This window comes from Poromitra crassiceps (assembly GCF_964638095.1).
Source record: "Poromitra crassiceps genome assembly, chromosome: 11".
NCBI lineage: Eukaryota > Metazoa > Chordata > Actinopteri > Beryciformes > Melamphaidae > Poromitra > Poromitra crassiceps.
In genome coordinates this window covers 52,635,776-52,652,771 of record NC_139643.1, presented here as the reverse complement: position 1 = coordinate 52,652,771, position 16,996 = coordinate 52,635,776, and the positions used below count along the sequence as shown (strand labels likewise).

The 16,996-nt window shown below is 47.2% G+C and overlaps 1 protein-coding gene across 2 annotated transcripts in view; it reads right to left on the bottom strand.

Moving 5' to 3' along the window:
* Window positions 1-16,996, bottom strand: part of LOC310785644 (dynamin-1-like) — a gene marked incomplete at both ends in the record, with an annotated part of 55,667 nt that overhangs the window by 30,137 nt on the left and 8,534 nt on the right. For both annotated transcript variants that reach the window (XM_083646789.1, XM_083646790.1), the window contains 9 exons: window positions 1-92; window positions 1,034-1,101; window positions 1,365-1,500; window positions 2,656-2,798; window positions 8,578-8,738; window positions 10,003-10,101; window positions 11,927-12,130; window positions 12,513-12,662; window positions 16,034-16,107. The exon at window positions 1-92 is cut by the window's left edge and continues 47 nt beyond it. In XM_083646789.1, coding sequence (XP_083502915.1) covers window positions 1-92; window positions 1,034-1,101; window positions 1,365-1,500; window positions 2,656-2,798; window positions 8,578-8,738; window positions 10,003-10,101; window positions 11,927-12,130; window positions 12,513-12,662; window positions 16,034-16,107 — 1,127 coding nt within the window. The remainder of the gene's footprint in view (window positions 93-1,033; window positions 1,102-1,364; window positions 1,501-2,655; window positions 2,799-8,577; window positions 8,739-10,002; window positions 10,102-11,926; window positions 12,131-12,512; window positions 12,663-16,033; window positions 16,108-16,996) is intronic.

Sequence of the window (16,996 nt, the reverse complement as noted above, 5' to 3'; positions counted from 1 at the left end):
TGTCAACACACTTCTGACACGGCTCTTTCAGCTGGTCAATCAGACGCTTCACGATCGTCTCAAACGCCATGTCGGGAGTAAACAGACCTGTCCTGAAGAGGAGAGGAGGGGAGGAGGGCAGGAAAGAGGGGAGGAGAGAGGAGAGGAGACAAGGGAGGAAGGAGAGGAGAGGATAGAGCTGTAAGATTGCATAAACTAGCAAAAATAACAAGTTGTAAGAAAAATATTGATTAATGAACTGATTCGATTTTGGTGATCAAAGGTCAAAGTTCAAGGTCACTGTGACCTCACGAACGCCAAGCTCGTTAACACGATCTCTGAGGAATTGACGGAATTTCATCAGATTTGCCTCGAACGTCGACTTGGACTCAAGGATGAACTGATTAGATTTTGGTGGTCAAAGGTCAAAGTTCAAGCATTCTGGGCCAAAATATTTGACTGGTACTCTCAAGCGTACAGAATAACCCGTCAGCCGGAGGCAGAACTCGCCATCTTTGGCTGCTCGGAGTCCTCTCTCGACTTCCCTACAGCTGTGCAACAATCTCAAACACACGGGACAACTGTTGCCAAAAAACTCATCCTGAAGGAATGGAAGTCCCCCTCTTCACCATCTTTTCAATTCTGGCTGACGGACATGACTTCTGTTATATGGATGGAGAGACTTAGGTTCCTGAGGACCAACTCTATTTGGGAGCCGTTTCTAGCCTACCTCAATGAGGTTGGAGGAGACGGGTGACTCGCCTGGATGGTTTCTCATGGACCCCTTGCGTATAAGCACCTTAGGCGGCTGGTAGCATGATGTTGTAATTATTGAATGTCGATATTGTTTTGTTTTTCTGTGTCTGAGCCTGTTCGTTTGCCTCGTTCGTGATTTGTTCCAAAAAAAAGTTGAAAATAAAATATTGGAGGGGAAAAACACATCTCCATCTCCAAACAAGGACAGACAGTCCATGGCACCAAACAAACTTCTGTGGTTGTCTGTGTTTGTTGTAGAATGTTTGAGTAGTGTGCAATGGGCCTAACTGAAGCTCACCTGATTCCATGGATGTTCTTGATGGCGTAACTAATCTCCTTACGAAGAGTCTTCTCATCACTCTCCAACTGCACACACACACACACACACACACACACACACACACACACACACACACACACACACGCACACACGCACACACACGCACAAATGGACAGTCATTAAGCTGGTGTTGTGCAGCATGTAGTGCCATCCAATGGGTGTGTGTGTGTGTGTGTGTGTGTGTGTGTGTGTGTGTGCATGTGTGTGTGTGAGTGTGTGTGTGCGTGTGTGTGTGTGTGTGTGTGTGCATGTGTGAGTGTGTGTGCATGTGTGAGTGTGTGTGTGTCACCTTGACTAGTTCAAAGGGGAAGCGTTCGTGGAAGATGCGGTTGATCTTGGCTCCTCCTGACAGCTCGTACGTGTCCACCTGATCTCCAGAGCCCTCGATACGCTTCTCAAAGTCCACCGCAAACTGCTGCACCATCCTACGCGCACGCACGCACGCACGCACGCACGCACGCACGCACACACACACACACACACACACACACACACACACACACACACACACACACACACACACACACACACACACACACACTTAACTTAAAGGTGTTGTAAGTGGTATTAAAATAAAATAAGATAAACATTTAATAAAGTGTTAAATAGCTCTACTTTCAGCCATCACTGATATAATGTTTGGTCAGTAGTATGGGTCCTCCGCAGTATGTAGAAAACACATGAGATCCCATCTCTTTCTTCAGAATGTAGAGCTATTGAACACTTATTTTAACAAACATATATCACTTACAGCACCATTAACTTAACATAACTTAATGGTAACTGCAGTGTGTGGGATTAAGACAACATTCCGTGAACTGGATCAGGTCAAGCCCAGTCTCGGTCTGATGGTGATTAGCCCCTGGGGCGGCGGCCAATATTTGGGGGTTTCCAGTCTAGCCAGTGGACCAGACACCTGTGCCAAGACTTCCTCTTTCATGCGCCGGTCATTGTTTGCAATCCAATTAGCAACTTGAGATGCCAGAATGGAGTTGAAGTTGAGAAACGTCTCATATGCAGATGAGATAGAGATGCTCTTCATAGAGATTATCGAAAATGTCTTCTGGACCTAAAACACATATAAAAAGTATCAATGTTTGTGTGTGGAGAAACATTCGATTCTCGCAGCTCAAGTCTAATCGCTGTTAGACCAATCGACTATGGGTTCCAAGATTGGGCCAAGGCTTACTGCTCTGCCAGTAAGCCTTGAGACTTTTCTAGAAGCTAAGAAAATACAATTTGGGGTGCCACAAGGCTCCATATTGGGGCCTCTTCTATTCCTCATGTACGTTAAGGACATGCCAGGTGCAGTGAATCTGAATGACTCTGCTGTGCTGGTCTCTGGACTGACGGACCCAGACTGAAGTCTAGACCGGCTCAACAACAAGCTGGCTTAACTCAGTCACATCTGTTTGCCTCTAACACTCCCTTTAACCCTTACATTAAAATGCGTCTCTTATCCAGATTGTATTTAGAGATAGGATTTTAATTTAGATTTTTTTTTTGGATCACTTGTGCTTGTGTGTGTGTGTGTGTGTGTGTGTGTGTGTGTGTGTGTGTGTGTGTGTGTGTGTCTGTACTGTAGCAGGGCCTTGGTCTTCCGGCTGGGGTCATCTGGTCTGAAGTTCTTGTACTCCTCCACCTCCTTCTCAATGGACAGCACCTGGCTCTGCAGCTTGCTGCGTAACGCCGGCAATGTGTCCCGGATATGGTTGGTCAGTTGCTAAATAAATAAATAAATAAATCTGTTACTACTATTGACCGTCTCAAAGATGGACAGTCAGCATGACGTCACCCATTGGTTTGTGGACTCCCGTTTTGAAGCCTAGAGTATGAGAGTGTGGCTGTCGCCATCTTGGGGTTCTTGCACAGCGACACGATACGACCAGGGCTTTCTACAGAGCTGCAAGCACTGATATGACCAGGGCTTTCCCACAGAGCTGCAGCACTGATACGACCAGGGCTTTCCTACAGAGCTGCAGCACTGATACGACCAGGGCTTTCCTACAGAGCTGCAACACTGATACGACCAGGGCTTTCTACAGAGCTGCAAGCACTGATATGACCAGGGCTTTCCTACAGAGCTGCAAGCACTGATATGACCAGGGCTTTCCTACAGAGCTGCAGCACTGATATGACCAGGGCTTTCCTACAGAGCTGCAAGCACTGATATGACCAGGGCTTTCCTACAGAGCTGCAAGCACTGATATGACCAGGGCTTTCCTACAGAGCTGCAGCACTGATACGACCAGGGCTTTCCACAGAGCTGCAGCACTGATACGACCAGGGCTTTCCTACAGAGCTGCAGCACTGATACGACCAGGGCTTTCCACAGAGCTGCAGCACTGATACGACCAGGGCTTTCCACAGAGCTGCAAGCACTGATACGACCAGGGCTTTCCACAGAGCTGCAAGCACTGATACGACCAGGGCTTTCCTACAGAGCCACAGCACTGATACGACCAGGGCTTTCCACAGAGCTGCAACACTGATACGACCAGGGCTTTCCACAGAGCTGCAACACTGATACGACCAGGGCTTTCCACAGAGCTACAACACTGATACGACCAGGGCTTTCCTACAGAGCTGCAACACTGATACGACCAGGGCTTTCCACAGAGCTACAACACTGATACGACCAGGGCTTTCCTACAGAGCTGCAACACTGATACGACCAGGGCTTTCCTACAGAGCTGCAACACTGATACGACCAGGGCTTTCCACAGAGCTACAACACTGATACGACCAGGGCTTTCCTACAGAGCTGCAACACTGATACGACCAGGGCTTTCCACAGAGCTGCAACACTGATACGACCAGGGCTTTCCACAGAGCCACAGCACTGATATGACCAGGGCTTTCCTACAGAACCACAGCACTGATATGACCAGGGCTTTCCTACAGAGCTGCAGCACTGATATGACCAGGGCTTTCCACAGAGCTGCAACACTGATATGACCAGGGCTTTCCTACAGAACCACAGCACTGATATGACCAGGGCTTTCCTACAGAGCTGCAGCACTGATATGACCAGGGCTTTCCACAGAGCTGCAACACTGATATGACCAGGGCTTTCCTACAGAACCACAGCACTGATATGACCAGGGCTTTCCTACAGAGCTGCAGCACTGATATGACCAGGGCTTTCCCACAGAGCTGCAGCACTGATATGACCAGGGCTTTCCTACAGAGCCACAGCACTGATATGACCAGGGCTTTCCCACAGAGCTGCAGCACTGATATGACCAGGGCTTTCCCACAGAGCTGCAGCACTGATATGACCAGGGCTTTCCCACAGAGCTGCAACACTGATATGACCAGGGCTTTCCCACAGAGCTGCAGCACTGATATGACCAGGGCTTTCCACAGAGCCACAACACTGATACGACCAGGGCTTTCCCACAGAGCTGCAACACTGATATGACCAGGGCTTTCCCACAGAGCCACAGCACTGATACGACCAGGGCTTTCCTACAGAGCCACAGCACTGATACGACCAGGGCTTTCCACAGAGCTGCAGCACTGATACGACCAGGGCTTTCCACAGAGCTGCAGCACTGATACGACCAGGGCTTTCCTACAGAGCTGCAGCACTGATACGACCAGGGCTTTCCCACAGAGCCACAGCACTGATACGACCAGGGCTTTCCCACAGAGCCACAGCACTGATATGACCAGGGCTTTCCCACAGAGCTGCAACACTGATACGACCAGGGCTTTCCCACAGAGCTGCAGCACTGATACGACCAGGGCTTTCCTACAGAGCTGCAGCACTGATACGACCAGGGCTTTCCCACAGAGCCACAGCACTGATACGACCAGGGCTTTCCCACAGAGCCACAGCACTGATATGACCAGGGCTTTCCCACAGAGCTGCAACACTGATACGACCAGGGCTTTCCCACAGAGCCACAGCACTGATACGACCAGGGCTTTCCCACAGAGCCACAGCACTGATATGACCAGGGCTTTCCCACAGAGCTGCAGCACTGATATGACCAGGGCTTTCCACAGAGCTGCAACACTGATACGACCAGGGCTTTCCCACAGAGCCACAGCACTGATACGACCAGGGCTTTCCCACAGAGCCACAGCACTGATATGACCAGGGCTTTCCACAGAGCTGCAGCACTGATATGACCAGGGCTTTCCTACAGAGCTGCAGCACTGATACGACCAGGGCTTTCCCACAGAGCTGCAACACTGATATGACCAGGGCTTTCCACAGAGCTGCAACACTGATATGACCAGGGCTTTCCACAGAGCTGCAGCACTGATATGACCAGGGCTTTCCCACAGAGCTGCAACACTGATATGACCAGGGCTTTCCCACAGAGCTGCAACACTGATACGACCAGGGCTTTCCCACAGAGCCACAGCACTGATACGACCAGGGCTTTCCCACAGAGCCACAGCACTGATATGACCAGGGCTTTCCCACAGAGCCACAGCACTGATACGACCAGGGCTTTCCCACAGAGCCACAGCACTGATACGACCAGGGCTTTCCCACAGAGCCACAGCACTGATATGACCAGGGCTTTCCCACAGAGCCACAGCACTGATACGACCAGGGCTTTCCCACAGAGCCACAGCACTGATATGACCAGGGCTTTCCCACAGAGCCACAGCACTGATACGACCAGGGCTTTCCCACAGAGCCACAGCACTGATACGACCAGGGCTTTCCCACAGAGCTGCAGCACTGATATGACCAGGGCTTTCCACAGAGCTGCAGCACTGATATGACCAGGGCTTTCCACAGAGCTGCAGCACTGATATGACCAGGGCTTTCCCACAGAGCCACAGCACTGATATGACCAGGGCTTTCCACAGAGCTGCAGCACTGATATGACCAGGGCTTTCCTACAGAGCTGCAGCACTGATATGACCAGGGCTTTCCTACAGAGCTGCAGCACTGATATGACCAGGGCTTTCCACAGAGCTGCAGCACTGATATGACCAGGGCTTTCCACAGAGCTGCAGCACTGATATGACCAGGGCTTTCCTACAGAGCTGCAGCACTGATATGACCAGGGCTTTCCTACAGAGCTGCAGCACTGATATGACCAGGGCTTTCCTACAGAGCTGCAGCACTGCCAGCTATTGGTCCATGATCGGCGAGCTGCACGATCACTGGATAGGCCACCTGTCAATCCCGCCCAAAACACAGTCTTTTCTATCGTCTATTTTACTCTAAACGAGCGAGTTATATAAAAATGCACTCCCGTACAATTGTTATGAAAGATGAAATTAGCTAGAGACCAAAACCATGTTTTGAACCAGGTTGTAAACCCTGTCATAAAGTCATGCATTTTAGCATGGGGGTGAACGGGGAACGCCTCCCTTTTGGATCCAGCCTCAAGTGGCCATTCAAGGAACTACAGCTTTCAGTATCAATTCCGCAGCTTCCTCTGTCGAAGAAGCCTGAGCTTGCTGCCTGGTTACTACAGGAGACAGAGGCGGGGCAGAGAGGGATCAGTCTAACTCCTGGACTCCACTTGGAAGTCTAAATCAAGTTAGGGCTGTTGGAACGAATTTCGAGATTCGAATATAATTCGATTTTAATCAATTTGAATAAAATCTGATTATTATTTATTTTTATTTTTGATAAATATATTTTTTAATACGGCAAATCTTGCCTTGGCCAACCAGCGTGTGAAAACAAATCCTTTTGTCACATGTGATGAACTATTAAAGTTTTCTGAGTCTGACTATAGATCAAGTGGTCTGAATCACAATGATCTGGTTAAATCTCGTGAAATGTCATGCCAGCCAGCTAATGTTAGCCACAACTCATGTCTGCTGAAGCTGTACAAAACCATCGTCTGACACATTTTAATTCCATCTGTTTGTGACTCCGGTCAGGCCAGCGAGCTAACCAGCTAACTAACCAGCTAACGCTACAGAGAGACTGAAGAATTTGAGGCTGGATGGCTGCAGTCCTGTGTTCCATTAGCGATAAGAACAATACGACTTCCAGTCAGATTTTCAAAATAAAATGATTTTGCAAAAGGCTAAAGCACACAGAAGCCATTGAAAATGTTTGATCTTGATATCTCCCTGTCTTTCTGTGTGTGCATGATGAGGGGAGAGAGATTGACACAGGGATGTAAAGTCATGGACTGGGAAAAAAGGTGACAGATACCAGGGCCGACGTAAAAGCACTCAGAAATGATCATATTGTGCAGGCTGCACCTGCACCATGCTCTTTAAACATCATTGCTGGAATATTTGTGATATTTTGAATATTCTAGAGTCTAGAACGTCTAGAACAGGGGTGCCCAATACGTCGATCGCGATCGACCGGTCGATCGCGAAGGTAGTGTGGTCGATCGCATGGCATTGAGGGGAAGATTTTTTTTTTTTTTTTTTTTTTTTTTACTGTTTTTCCACTGTTTCCACTGTTTTTCCACTGTTTTTCCACTGTTTCCACTGTTTTTCCACTGTTTCCACTGTTTTCCACTCAGTGTATATATATATAAATAAATATGTTTGGTAGATCACTTTGACTTGGTCATTTTAAAAGTAGCTCCCAAGCTGAAAAAGTGTGGGCACCCCTGGTCTAGAATCTAGATATTCCTTTTAGAAGTTAATTTGAGTGGTTGGACTGCTCTCTAGTGGACAGAATTGTACATAACAACATGCTGATAGACATTAGGCTATTCACTATAATATGAATGGTGGTGAACGCAGAGATAACGTTACTTTTTTCATCCCGTTTGAATTGTGCCACGGGGTACACATGTTAAATTTGGTCAATTTAAAAGATAACTATGTCAAGAAAGTCGCAGTTTGTCCTAAAACTGAAACGTAACGTTTAGTTTTGTGAATTAGCTACATCTCATGTCGCACATTATACGTCACACCATCAACATCATGGACTGGCGGGAGAGACGTCACTTAGGCGACTGGTTGTGCGTAGTCTTTCTGATTTATAACTTATAGTGCTACAGTTTTACCACAAACTGCGACTTTCTCAACTCGCAGTTATCTTTTACATTGACAAACATGACGTGTCCCGTGGCACAATTCAAACGCGATCAAAAAGGTAGCGTATCGCTGCGTTCACTACCATTCATATTTTTTCACACGCTGGTACAGGGAGAAAAGCAGGAAGTGACGTTCACTTTGACTCTCTATAGCAAAATATGGAGCAGACAGAAAGACAATCTTCAAATTATAAATGATAAAATGCAAAGTAAAAGACCTTTAAAGTGACATATATATATATATGTCCATGTAATAAGTCCATGTAAAGTGTCCAGTAAATCCTTAAGTGATGTATAATGGGGGGAGGGGTTGTGTCCGTGGGATAATGTCCATGTAAAGTGACCATGTAAAAGTCCATGTAAGATGTCAAGTAAAGTCCTTTACATGTCTGTGGGATAATGTCTCTGCTTTAAATTCTATAAAAAGTATTGGTTCAGGCACCGCTTGGACACCGGCACCGTTTTAAGTATGGTTTTAGCACCGGCATTTGAAAAAGGATCCCATGGTACCTGGTTGAGGGCTTTCTGCAGGTAGGCCGTCCCCATGCGGTCGGCCAGGTGTCTGTAGGACGGGTGCGACAGGAAGAACTTCCTCTCCGCCGCCAGCGCCGCCACAATGTCCTTCCTGCCGTCGATGTCCTTCTGACTGCGGTTGACCACGCCGATGTAGCCTGTACACAGACACGCATACGCACACATGCAGAGTACACACACACACACACACACATACAGGCGCACGCATGCACACATGCATGCACGTACACACGCATGCATACACATACACACAGTCAGCTCATGTTTCTGTGTAAACTGCATTTTAAACATACTTAATTCTCTGCCACTAGGGGTCTCACACTCACACAATTTATTTGTTTATTTATTTGTTTATTTAAAAGGATCCCCATTAATGCAAGAGTAAAATGACAATAGTAAAATGACAAGCAATACTGAAATTCAATAAGCACAAAAGAAAATCTCAGAATACAGAATACAAAGTTATACAAATCAAGACAGACAATAGCATGTTAGCTGACCTATAACCATAATGTTACATGATCAGTACAACTCTCTGTACTTTAGAAAGCACACATTGTGGACATTGGAGACGGACAGAACCTTCTGTCCGTACTCTGCGTTCATATTTCTGTCTGTCCTCTGAAAGCTTACGAATACGCATGAAACGCAGCAGAACCACACACACACTCACACATTTGATTCTCTACTGCCCACTGGTGGATGTATTGCTTATTTGCTTAACATGATACCAACGTGAAAGACGGGAGTATGTGGGCAGTAACGATTACACCGTTTGAAACGGACACATATGTTTTTGTATGAAAATGGAGTATAATTGGGCCTATGTATGGGCGTATGGGTTAGCGTACTTCTGCCTGTGAGCAGTGTTGGGTTAGGGTCCCTCTGGCTGTGAGAGGTGTTGGGATAGCGTATGGGTTAGGGTCCCTCGGGCTGTGAGCAGTGTTTGGTTAGGGTAAAGTTAGCGTACCTCTGGCTGTGAGGGGTGTTGGGTTAGCGTATGGGTTAGGGTCCCTCGGGCTGTGAGCAGTGTTTGGTTAGGGTAAAGTTAGCGTACCTCTGGCTGTGAGGGGTGTTGGGTTAGCGTAGGGTTAGCGTACCTCTGGCTGTGAGGGGTGTTGGGTTAGCGTAGGGTTAGCGTACCTCTGGCTGTGAGGGGTGTTGGGTTAGCGTAGGGTTAGCGTACCTCTGGCTGTGAGGGGTGTTGGGTTAGCATAGGGTTAGCGTACCTCTGGCTGTGAGCGGTGTTGGTTTAGCGTAGGGTTAGCGTACCTCTGGCTGTGAGGGGTGTTGGGTTAGCGTAGGGTTAGCGTACCTCTGGCTGTGAGCTATGTTGGGGTAGTGTAGGGCTTGCGTACCTCTGGCTGTGAGCGGTGTTGGGTTAGCGTAGGGTTAGCGTACCTCTGCGGAGCGGCAGCAGCTTGTTCTCCAAGATGTCTCTGGCGTCGGTTCCTTCATCCATCAGATCCAGTTTGGTGATCACACCGATGGTCCTGAGACCTGCACACCCACATAAGCAGGCCTTAAAATGGGTCACTTCTTACCTTTCCGGAAGGACACAGACTATGGATGTGAACGGGACTTTTTCCAAAGCTAAAGCCACCTGCTTTGGGGTCCCTCAAGGAAGTGTTATAGGGCCTTTCTTTTTTATTGTATATTAAAAAAGAACCAACCTCCGCAGTTTCGGCGACAGAGCTTTCTCCAGGGCAGCTCCCAAGCCCTGGAACTGTCTCCCCCCGGACATTAGAGAATCAGACTCCCTCACTGTCTTCCAATCCCATCTCAAAACCCATCTCTTCTCCTCTGCCTTCTCCTAGCTCCCCCTGCCTATCCCTGTGTGCCTGTGTCGTGTTTGTCCATTGTCTGTTGCACTTACATCGTCCCCGCCCCTTTAGTGTTTCTTTTTTTGTAAAGCGTCTTTGAGTCCTAGAAAAGTGCTATAAAAAACCCATGTTTATTATTATTATTATTATTAACACGTTCACTGCCATTGACGAGTTATCTCGGCTTAAAATTTTTTTTTTTTTTTTTGACGGTGGGACGTGGATCAACGCTCCCCACGTCTCCTATAAAAATATTGGAGTCAGCGAACGTGTACAACCCATTCCACGGACCCACTAAGTGGCGACAGTGCTCTCCACACTAGGAAAAGCAGAGCCAAAACTGTAGGGTAACGCGCGAGGAAACCATTCTCTACTGTAAAATGGATTGGCGAAAACGCTTTCACTTTCGCGCATTATCGCGCTGGGAGCTGGCGGTGGGGGATTCCAAAAATAGACTGGGTGGAAAACACACTTTGAAACACGCAGCATAAAGCCTAGAATCGCACAAAGCTTCATCAAAGCTCTCAAACCCAAGAAACAAGTGAGCCCTATCCACACTCGCTGCCAGGGAGGGAGGCTGCTCAAACTCGCAGCAGCAGCAGCAGCAGCAGAACACTCGCTTGTGACAAACGCAGGCTGAAAGCCACCAGACACGCCCACGGAGGGAGGAGTTTGAAGGAGAGGGCGTTCAGAACTATATTGTTTAGATGTCTGATCTCTCACTGATGCCAAAAATAAATGGTTAAAGTGACTGTTCTGCCTGTTTGATTGAATTTCACAAAACTGCGATTATCTCAGCTTTCACTCTCAGATGCTGAAACCATGCTGTACTCAACGGCTAATATCTACATAACTACTAACTCTACAAACTAACTCTTTTAGACAGAGAAAGCACACATTCTATTAGTACTTTTGTGAACTTTCTGTTCACAAAGTCCAAGCAGAAAATAATCCTCGGCTCTTGTAAAATGAGCCAGAATCCTCAAAAAAAACCTCTGGCAGAACCTACCTACAGTAAAAAAAAAAAGGCTGGCAGTGAATGTGTTAATGATTTGTGTATTAATTCATCCTTGGAAGTTTTTTAATGCCAGCCAGTTTCGTAATGGCTGTCTTCAGTGAAGCAGTGTTATGTGTGTTTTAAATTGTCAAATAACTTATCCTTGAGCACAGAGAATAATAGATACACAAACATTTCGAAATCTCAGAATGAGCCTGTGGATGTTACCGAAGCTTCCAAATATAAATACAAGCAATTTGCATTTGTACGCAAGCTGTATAATAGCACTCGAGTACTTTAAAACCTTGGTGAATGCATCTTCCAGACAGGCTGCTGGCTCAGACGGGACAGGGTGCTGCATGATCATAACCAAGTTGCTTTAGTTGCCTAAACCTAACCAAGTTGCTTTAGTTGCCTAAACCTAACCAAGTTGCTTTAGTTGCCTAAACCTAACCACGTTTCTTTAGTTGCCTAAACCTAACCAAGCTGCTGGGTGCTGGCTCACCCTGTGGGTCGACCTCCTTGGCGATCTTCAGGGCGTCAGAGTTGGCCAGGTCAGAGTTGGCGGGGGAGACAGCCAGTAGGAGGCAGTTGTCCTTGGTGACAAACTGCAGCAGCATGTCTCTGATCTGCGTCTCGATGTCCGCCGGCTGGTCGCCCACCGGGACCTTCGTCATGCCGGGGAGGTCTACCAGGGTCAGGTTCAACACTGGAGGGGATCATCACCATCACGATCATCAGCATCACCATTAGTTTATTAGGCGTCCAAGCACATAGTGCGTGGATAAGTCAATTGCATCGAAACAACTCACCAAAATTGACTAATTGACTTTTGATGTGTGCGTGTGTGTGTGTGTGTGTGTGTGTGTGTGTGTGTGTGTGTGTGTGTGGTGTGTGTGGTGTGTGTGAGTGTGTGTGTGTGTGTGTGTGTGTGTGTGTGTGTGTGTGTGTGTGTGTGTGGTGTGTGTGAGTGTGTGTGTGTGTGTGTGTGTGTGTGTGTGTGTGTGTGTGTGTGTGTGTGTGTGTGTGTGTGTGTGTGTGTGTGTGTGTGTGTGTGTGTGTGTGTGTGTGAGAGAGAGAGAGTGTGTTACCATTGGGTGAGTACACTCTGAGGTTGATGGGGACTGGGCTGATGCCTTTGTTCTGGCCGGTGATGCGGTCAGTCTCCGCCTCGATCTCCAGGCGCACCTCGTCGAAGTCGGTGAACTTCTTCCCCTTACAGTGCAGGAACTCTGCATACTCTGACCAATCACAACACAGCGTGTTGATACTCTGACCAATCACAACACAGTGTGTTGATACTCTGACAAATGAAAGTTGAAAAGAGTGGATATCTGTACATTGGAGCAGCTCCCAATATTTCTTGGCGACCACAACAGCTGCTCCAGTGTGCGGATATCCACTTCATATGGACCCGGGCCGGAGCCGGGCCCGCCCACTGAATCAGCTGTGCCCATCCTGAACCAAAATCTATAATAACTGTTGCACTGTTGAATAACTGTTGTACTGTTGAATAACTGTTGTACTGTCTCTTTAAATCACTTTGTGATCTCACTCCTCGCGCCTAAAACCTGACCAACCCCAACAAAGGAAGGCAAAGTACTAGCCAATCACAGGCAGAGTAGGACGGGTCTTCGCAGAATGCCGGTGGGAAAATGGCTGCTCTCATCATTTCCAGCAAAAACTCTCTCCAAGTTGCAGAAATACGGCCGTGAATATGAAGAATCCAACAGTTGACAGAGTTAGAGAAAAGGAATAGCAAAGCTGCGCAGTAAAGAGCAAACAGGACCGGCTTTCAACTGAGCCAGGAGGAGCGACAGGCTGGTTAACAGGCAGCGATGACTTTAACAACGGCAGCATGCTGAGCTCGGTGAGTTTAGCAACAAGGTACGGTAATGACAGCTTTTTAACCCCTTCTTGATAGGTTGAGGCGATGTCTCGTCATAGACGCTGGGTTAGCTGGCTCAGCCTGGCTGGGGGCGTGGTCAGGGTGGGGTAAATCTCCTGTTCTATCCATTCAGCAAAGTTAGCATTCAGCTGCTAGCCCAGCCCAGGCAGACACGATCGGGGATTTAACCACTGCAGTAAACGCACATCTGAACAGATGTCTTGTGTTCTGCTCTAGAACCCCCAAACCTGTAGTTTAGAGCCGCAGCACCTTCCTTTGGTGAGTCAGGCCATTGAGATATATGGGCGGTTTTACCCCACTCGCGCGCCAGCCGTATAACATTTTGTGGGCGTTCCCACACATGCCAACTGTCTCTATTGGACATCATGCCGGCAGTGGTGGCCCAATGGTTAGAGAAGCGACCTTGTGACCGGAAGGTCGTCGGTTCAATCCCCGGGACCGGCAGGATAAATCTAGGTGGGGAAAGTGAAAAGGCAGCGCTTGCCCCTCCCTCATTACCACCACTGAGGTGCCCTTGAGCAAGGCCCTTATCCCCAACCGCTCCAGTGGAGCTGCTCAGTGGCCAACAGATCAGACTGTGGTTGTACTGGTCAGCTTCCAGGTATGAATGTGTGTGTGTTAGGGTTGTAGCGGTACTAAATTTCTGTTTCGGTGCCGGTACCAATTTGTATTTCGATACTTTCGATACTTTTCGATACTTTTTGTAAAAAAAAAAGTGAAACTGTCCAATGTCAAGATTTGGCTTTATTTTAAGAGTTTGGGAACAATTACACCAATAAATTGGTGTGGCATTTAAATGCTGAACAAAACAAACCTTTTGAGCAGTGAGAATACCGGTAAGTAAAATAAAGTAATGCCAGTGAAAATAAAATGACCATAAAACACTAGCCTATAGCAGCAAAAACTCAGAGAAACACCAATAACAACAATAAATAAATAATTGGTGGCATTTAAATTATGTCTAACTTTTACTTGTCAAATAAGTACACACTCAGTAACATAACACAAATCTTTTGAACAGTGGGAAATGGGAATAAGTAAAATAAATAAAATAAATAATAATATAATAAAACACTATAGCAGCAGAAACTCAAATCTTTTTTTCTTCAACAAGCAGCATGGCTTCATATTCCCATTCTGTCCCCCAGCCTACTCAGTCTAAACCCTAGTTCTCCTATGGGTGGTAGACAGACTCACTGTTTGGCTGACTCTCAGTTTACTCACTCAGTCCCTCCCATCCCAATGTCTTCTTCAGGTTCCTAGCCAAGAAAACGAGGGTGTCAACCTATGGTGTCAACATGTTCCTCGGTCAGTCTAGATCTTGTTGGACTGCAGATATTCCCAGAAGTACTGAAAACACGTTCAGATGCACAGCTTGATGCTGGAATACAGAGATATTGTCTAGCAAACTGAGCTAAGATGGGCAGGTCTGTCTGGTGTTGCTTCCACCATGCCAGGGGATCCTCTGCAGGGCTGATGTCTCTAAATTGTTTATACTCAGTAATCTCAACTTCCAGTTTAGCACTTCTTGTCATGGGTGGGGCATTCAGGCAGTATTACTCACAGTTTACATCTAACGTTATGTAGGCTACTTTCACGCATACTTCAGTCAGGGTTATCGACAGTCCATATTATTGCCTCTGCACGTTTCCCGACGCTACAGTGAGCGCTCGTTAACTAACGTTACTGCGGAGTCCGCTGTAAACGTTAGTACAGCGGAGTCCGCTGTAACGTTAGTTAACGAGCGCATTTTCTCACTGTAGCGTCGGGAAACGTGCAGAGGCAATAATATGGACTGTCGATAACCCTGACTGAAGTATGCGTGAAAGTAGCCTACATAACGTTAGATGTAAACTGTGAAAGGGCACAGCTGCTGCTACTAACTGGGCTGGGAGAGGCTTTGTGTTTAGCCATAGCCTACTTTGCTAGTTTGCTTTTAATGTGCGCGGGTCTGCTCAGTGCTCAGCTGCTTTTTTTCCTCAAACTCTTTTCCTCACCGCTTGACATGTGGATATGACGTCACTCACTCCAGCGCATTTCTTAAAGAGACAGGCTCATATTGACCATTATCAGTCATAGCAGCGGTCGGAAAAGTACCGGGTCTTTTTAAATCTTAGTATAGAACCTGTTCTACAGCAATAGCACCGCGGTTCGGGGGTAGTACCGGTAGTACCTACATCCCTAGTGTGTGTGTGTGTGCCCTGAAAAAGAGAGCATTGCTCTCAGTGAAGTGAGACTCCCCCTGTATAAATAAAAGGTAAAAAAAAAAAAGAAAAAAGAAAAAAAGCCCCCCCTCTGTCATTTGTTTCTGCATCCAGGTCTGCTTTCATACTGTATGTACTTGTATCCAGCACCTGGCATCAAAACAGATTGGCTACTCCACTGAACATACAGTACTCTGACAAATCACAACACATGTTCATATTCTGACCAATCACAACACAGCATGTTCAGACTCTGACCAACCACAACACAGCATGTTCAGACTCTGACCAATCACAACACAGCATGTTCAGAGTTTGCCCAATCACAGCACAGCATGTTACTTGTGTGTGTGTGTGTGTGTGTGTGTGTGTGTGTGTGTGTGTGTGTGTGTGTGTGTGTGTGTGTGTGTGTGTGTGTGTGTGTGTGTGTGTGTGTGTGTGTGTGTGTGTGTGTGTGTGTGTGTGTGTGTGTGTGTGTGTGTGCGTGCGTGCGTGTTACCTGTTGGACATGTGATGAGCTGCAGGACCAGCGGGCGTCGTGTGACGATGCCTGATCCACGAGGAAGAAAATCTCTACAGAAGAAGAAGAAGAAGAAGAAGAAGAAGAAGAAGAAGGGAGGAGTCAGTTTCATCAGCAGGGTCAAAGTTCATCAATGTGTTAATCTTATTAAAGGACCCCTCCAGTCAGTTTTCCTCCCTGTATAATCATTTGCACATCATCTGATTTGCACCAAATAACTTACATTGATAAGAACCGAAGGCTGGTAGCTTGTTCCACTGCAACAGATTCGTCTCTAAGCTTCAATACTCTTTGCGCTGCAGCCGGGAAGCGGCGTCACGTTAGCTTAGCTACAAGGCGCATTATTGGATGCAAGGTCCGGTCTAGAACATGACTGATTGTTGCAGCTGGTTGTTAACGTTACTTGTTGACAGAGGGTCTGCGGCGCTCGTACTCGGCGCATTTCCTCGTCAAACAAACTCTGACGCTGGAAAAAAAGTTGCTTGTCACAAAAAATAACACTCGTTTGACGACTTATTTGAGGGAATGTAATAATGTTACCTATCACATCCGCTAATCTGTTGCTCTTTGAACAACTCGGGATATTTATGGGCCAAGGTCTGTCTATGTACAGTAATGTCTTATGCTGACACAATATTTGTGCTGTAACAATTGCTGTACCGAAAGCAGATTCTGCCGACTTTGTTGTGCAGTAAATGAATGTGAATCTGAGGTGGACTCCCTTTGCCTGCAGCTTTGAAACATGGCTTACAGACGGGCTGTGTTGTGTCTGTGTTGTGTCTGTGTCAGCAACATAACAGCTTACAGACGGGCTGTGTTGTGTCTGTGTTGTGTCTGTGTCAGCAACATAACAGCTTACAGACGGGCTGTGTTGTGTCTGTGTCAGCAACGCAACAGGGGGAGGGGCCTGGGAGGATTACACAGGAAGAAGCACCCATATTT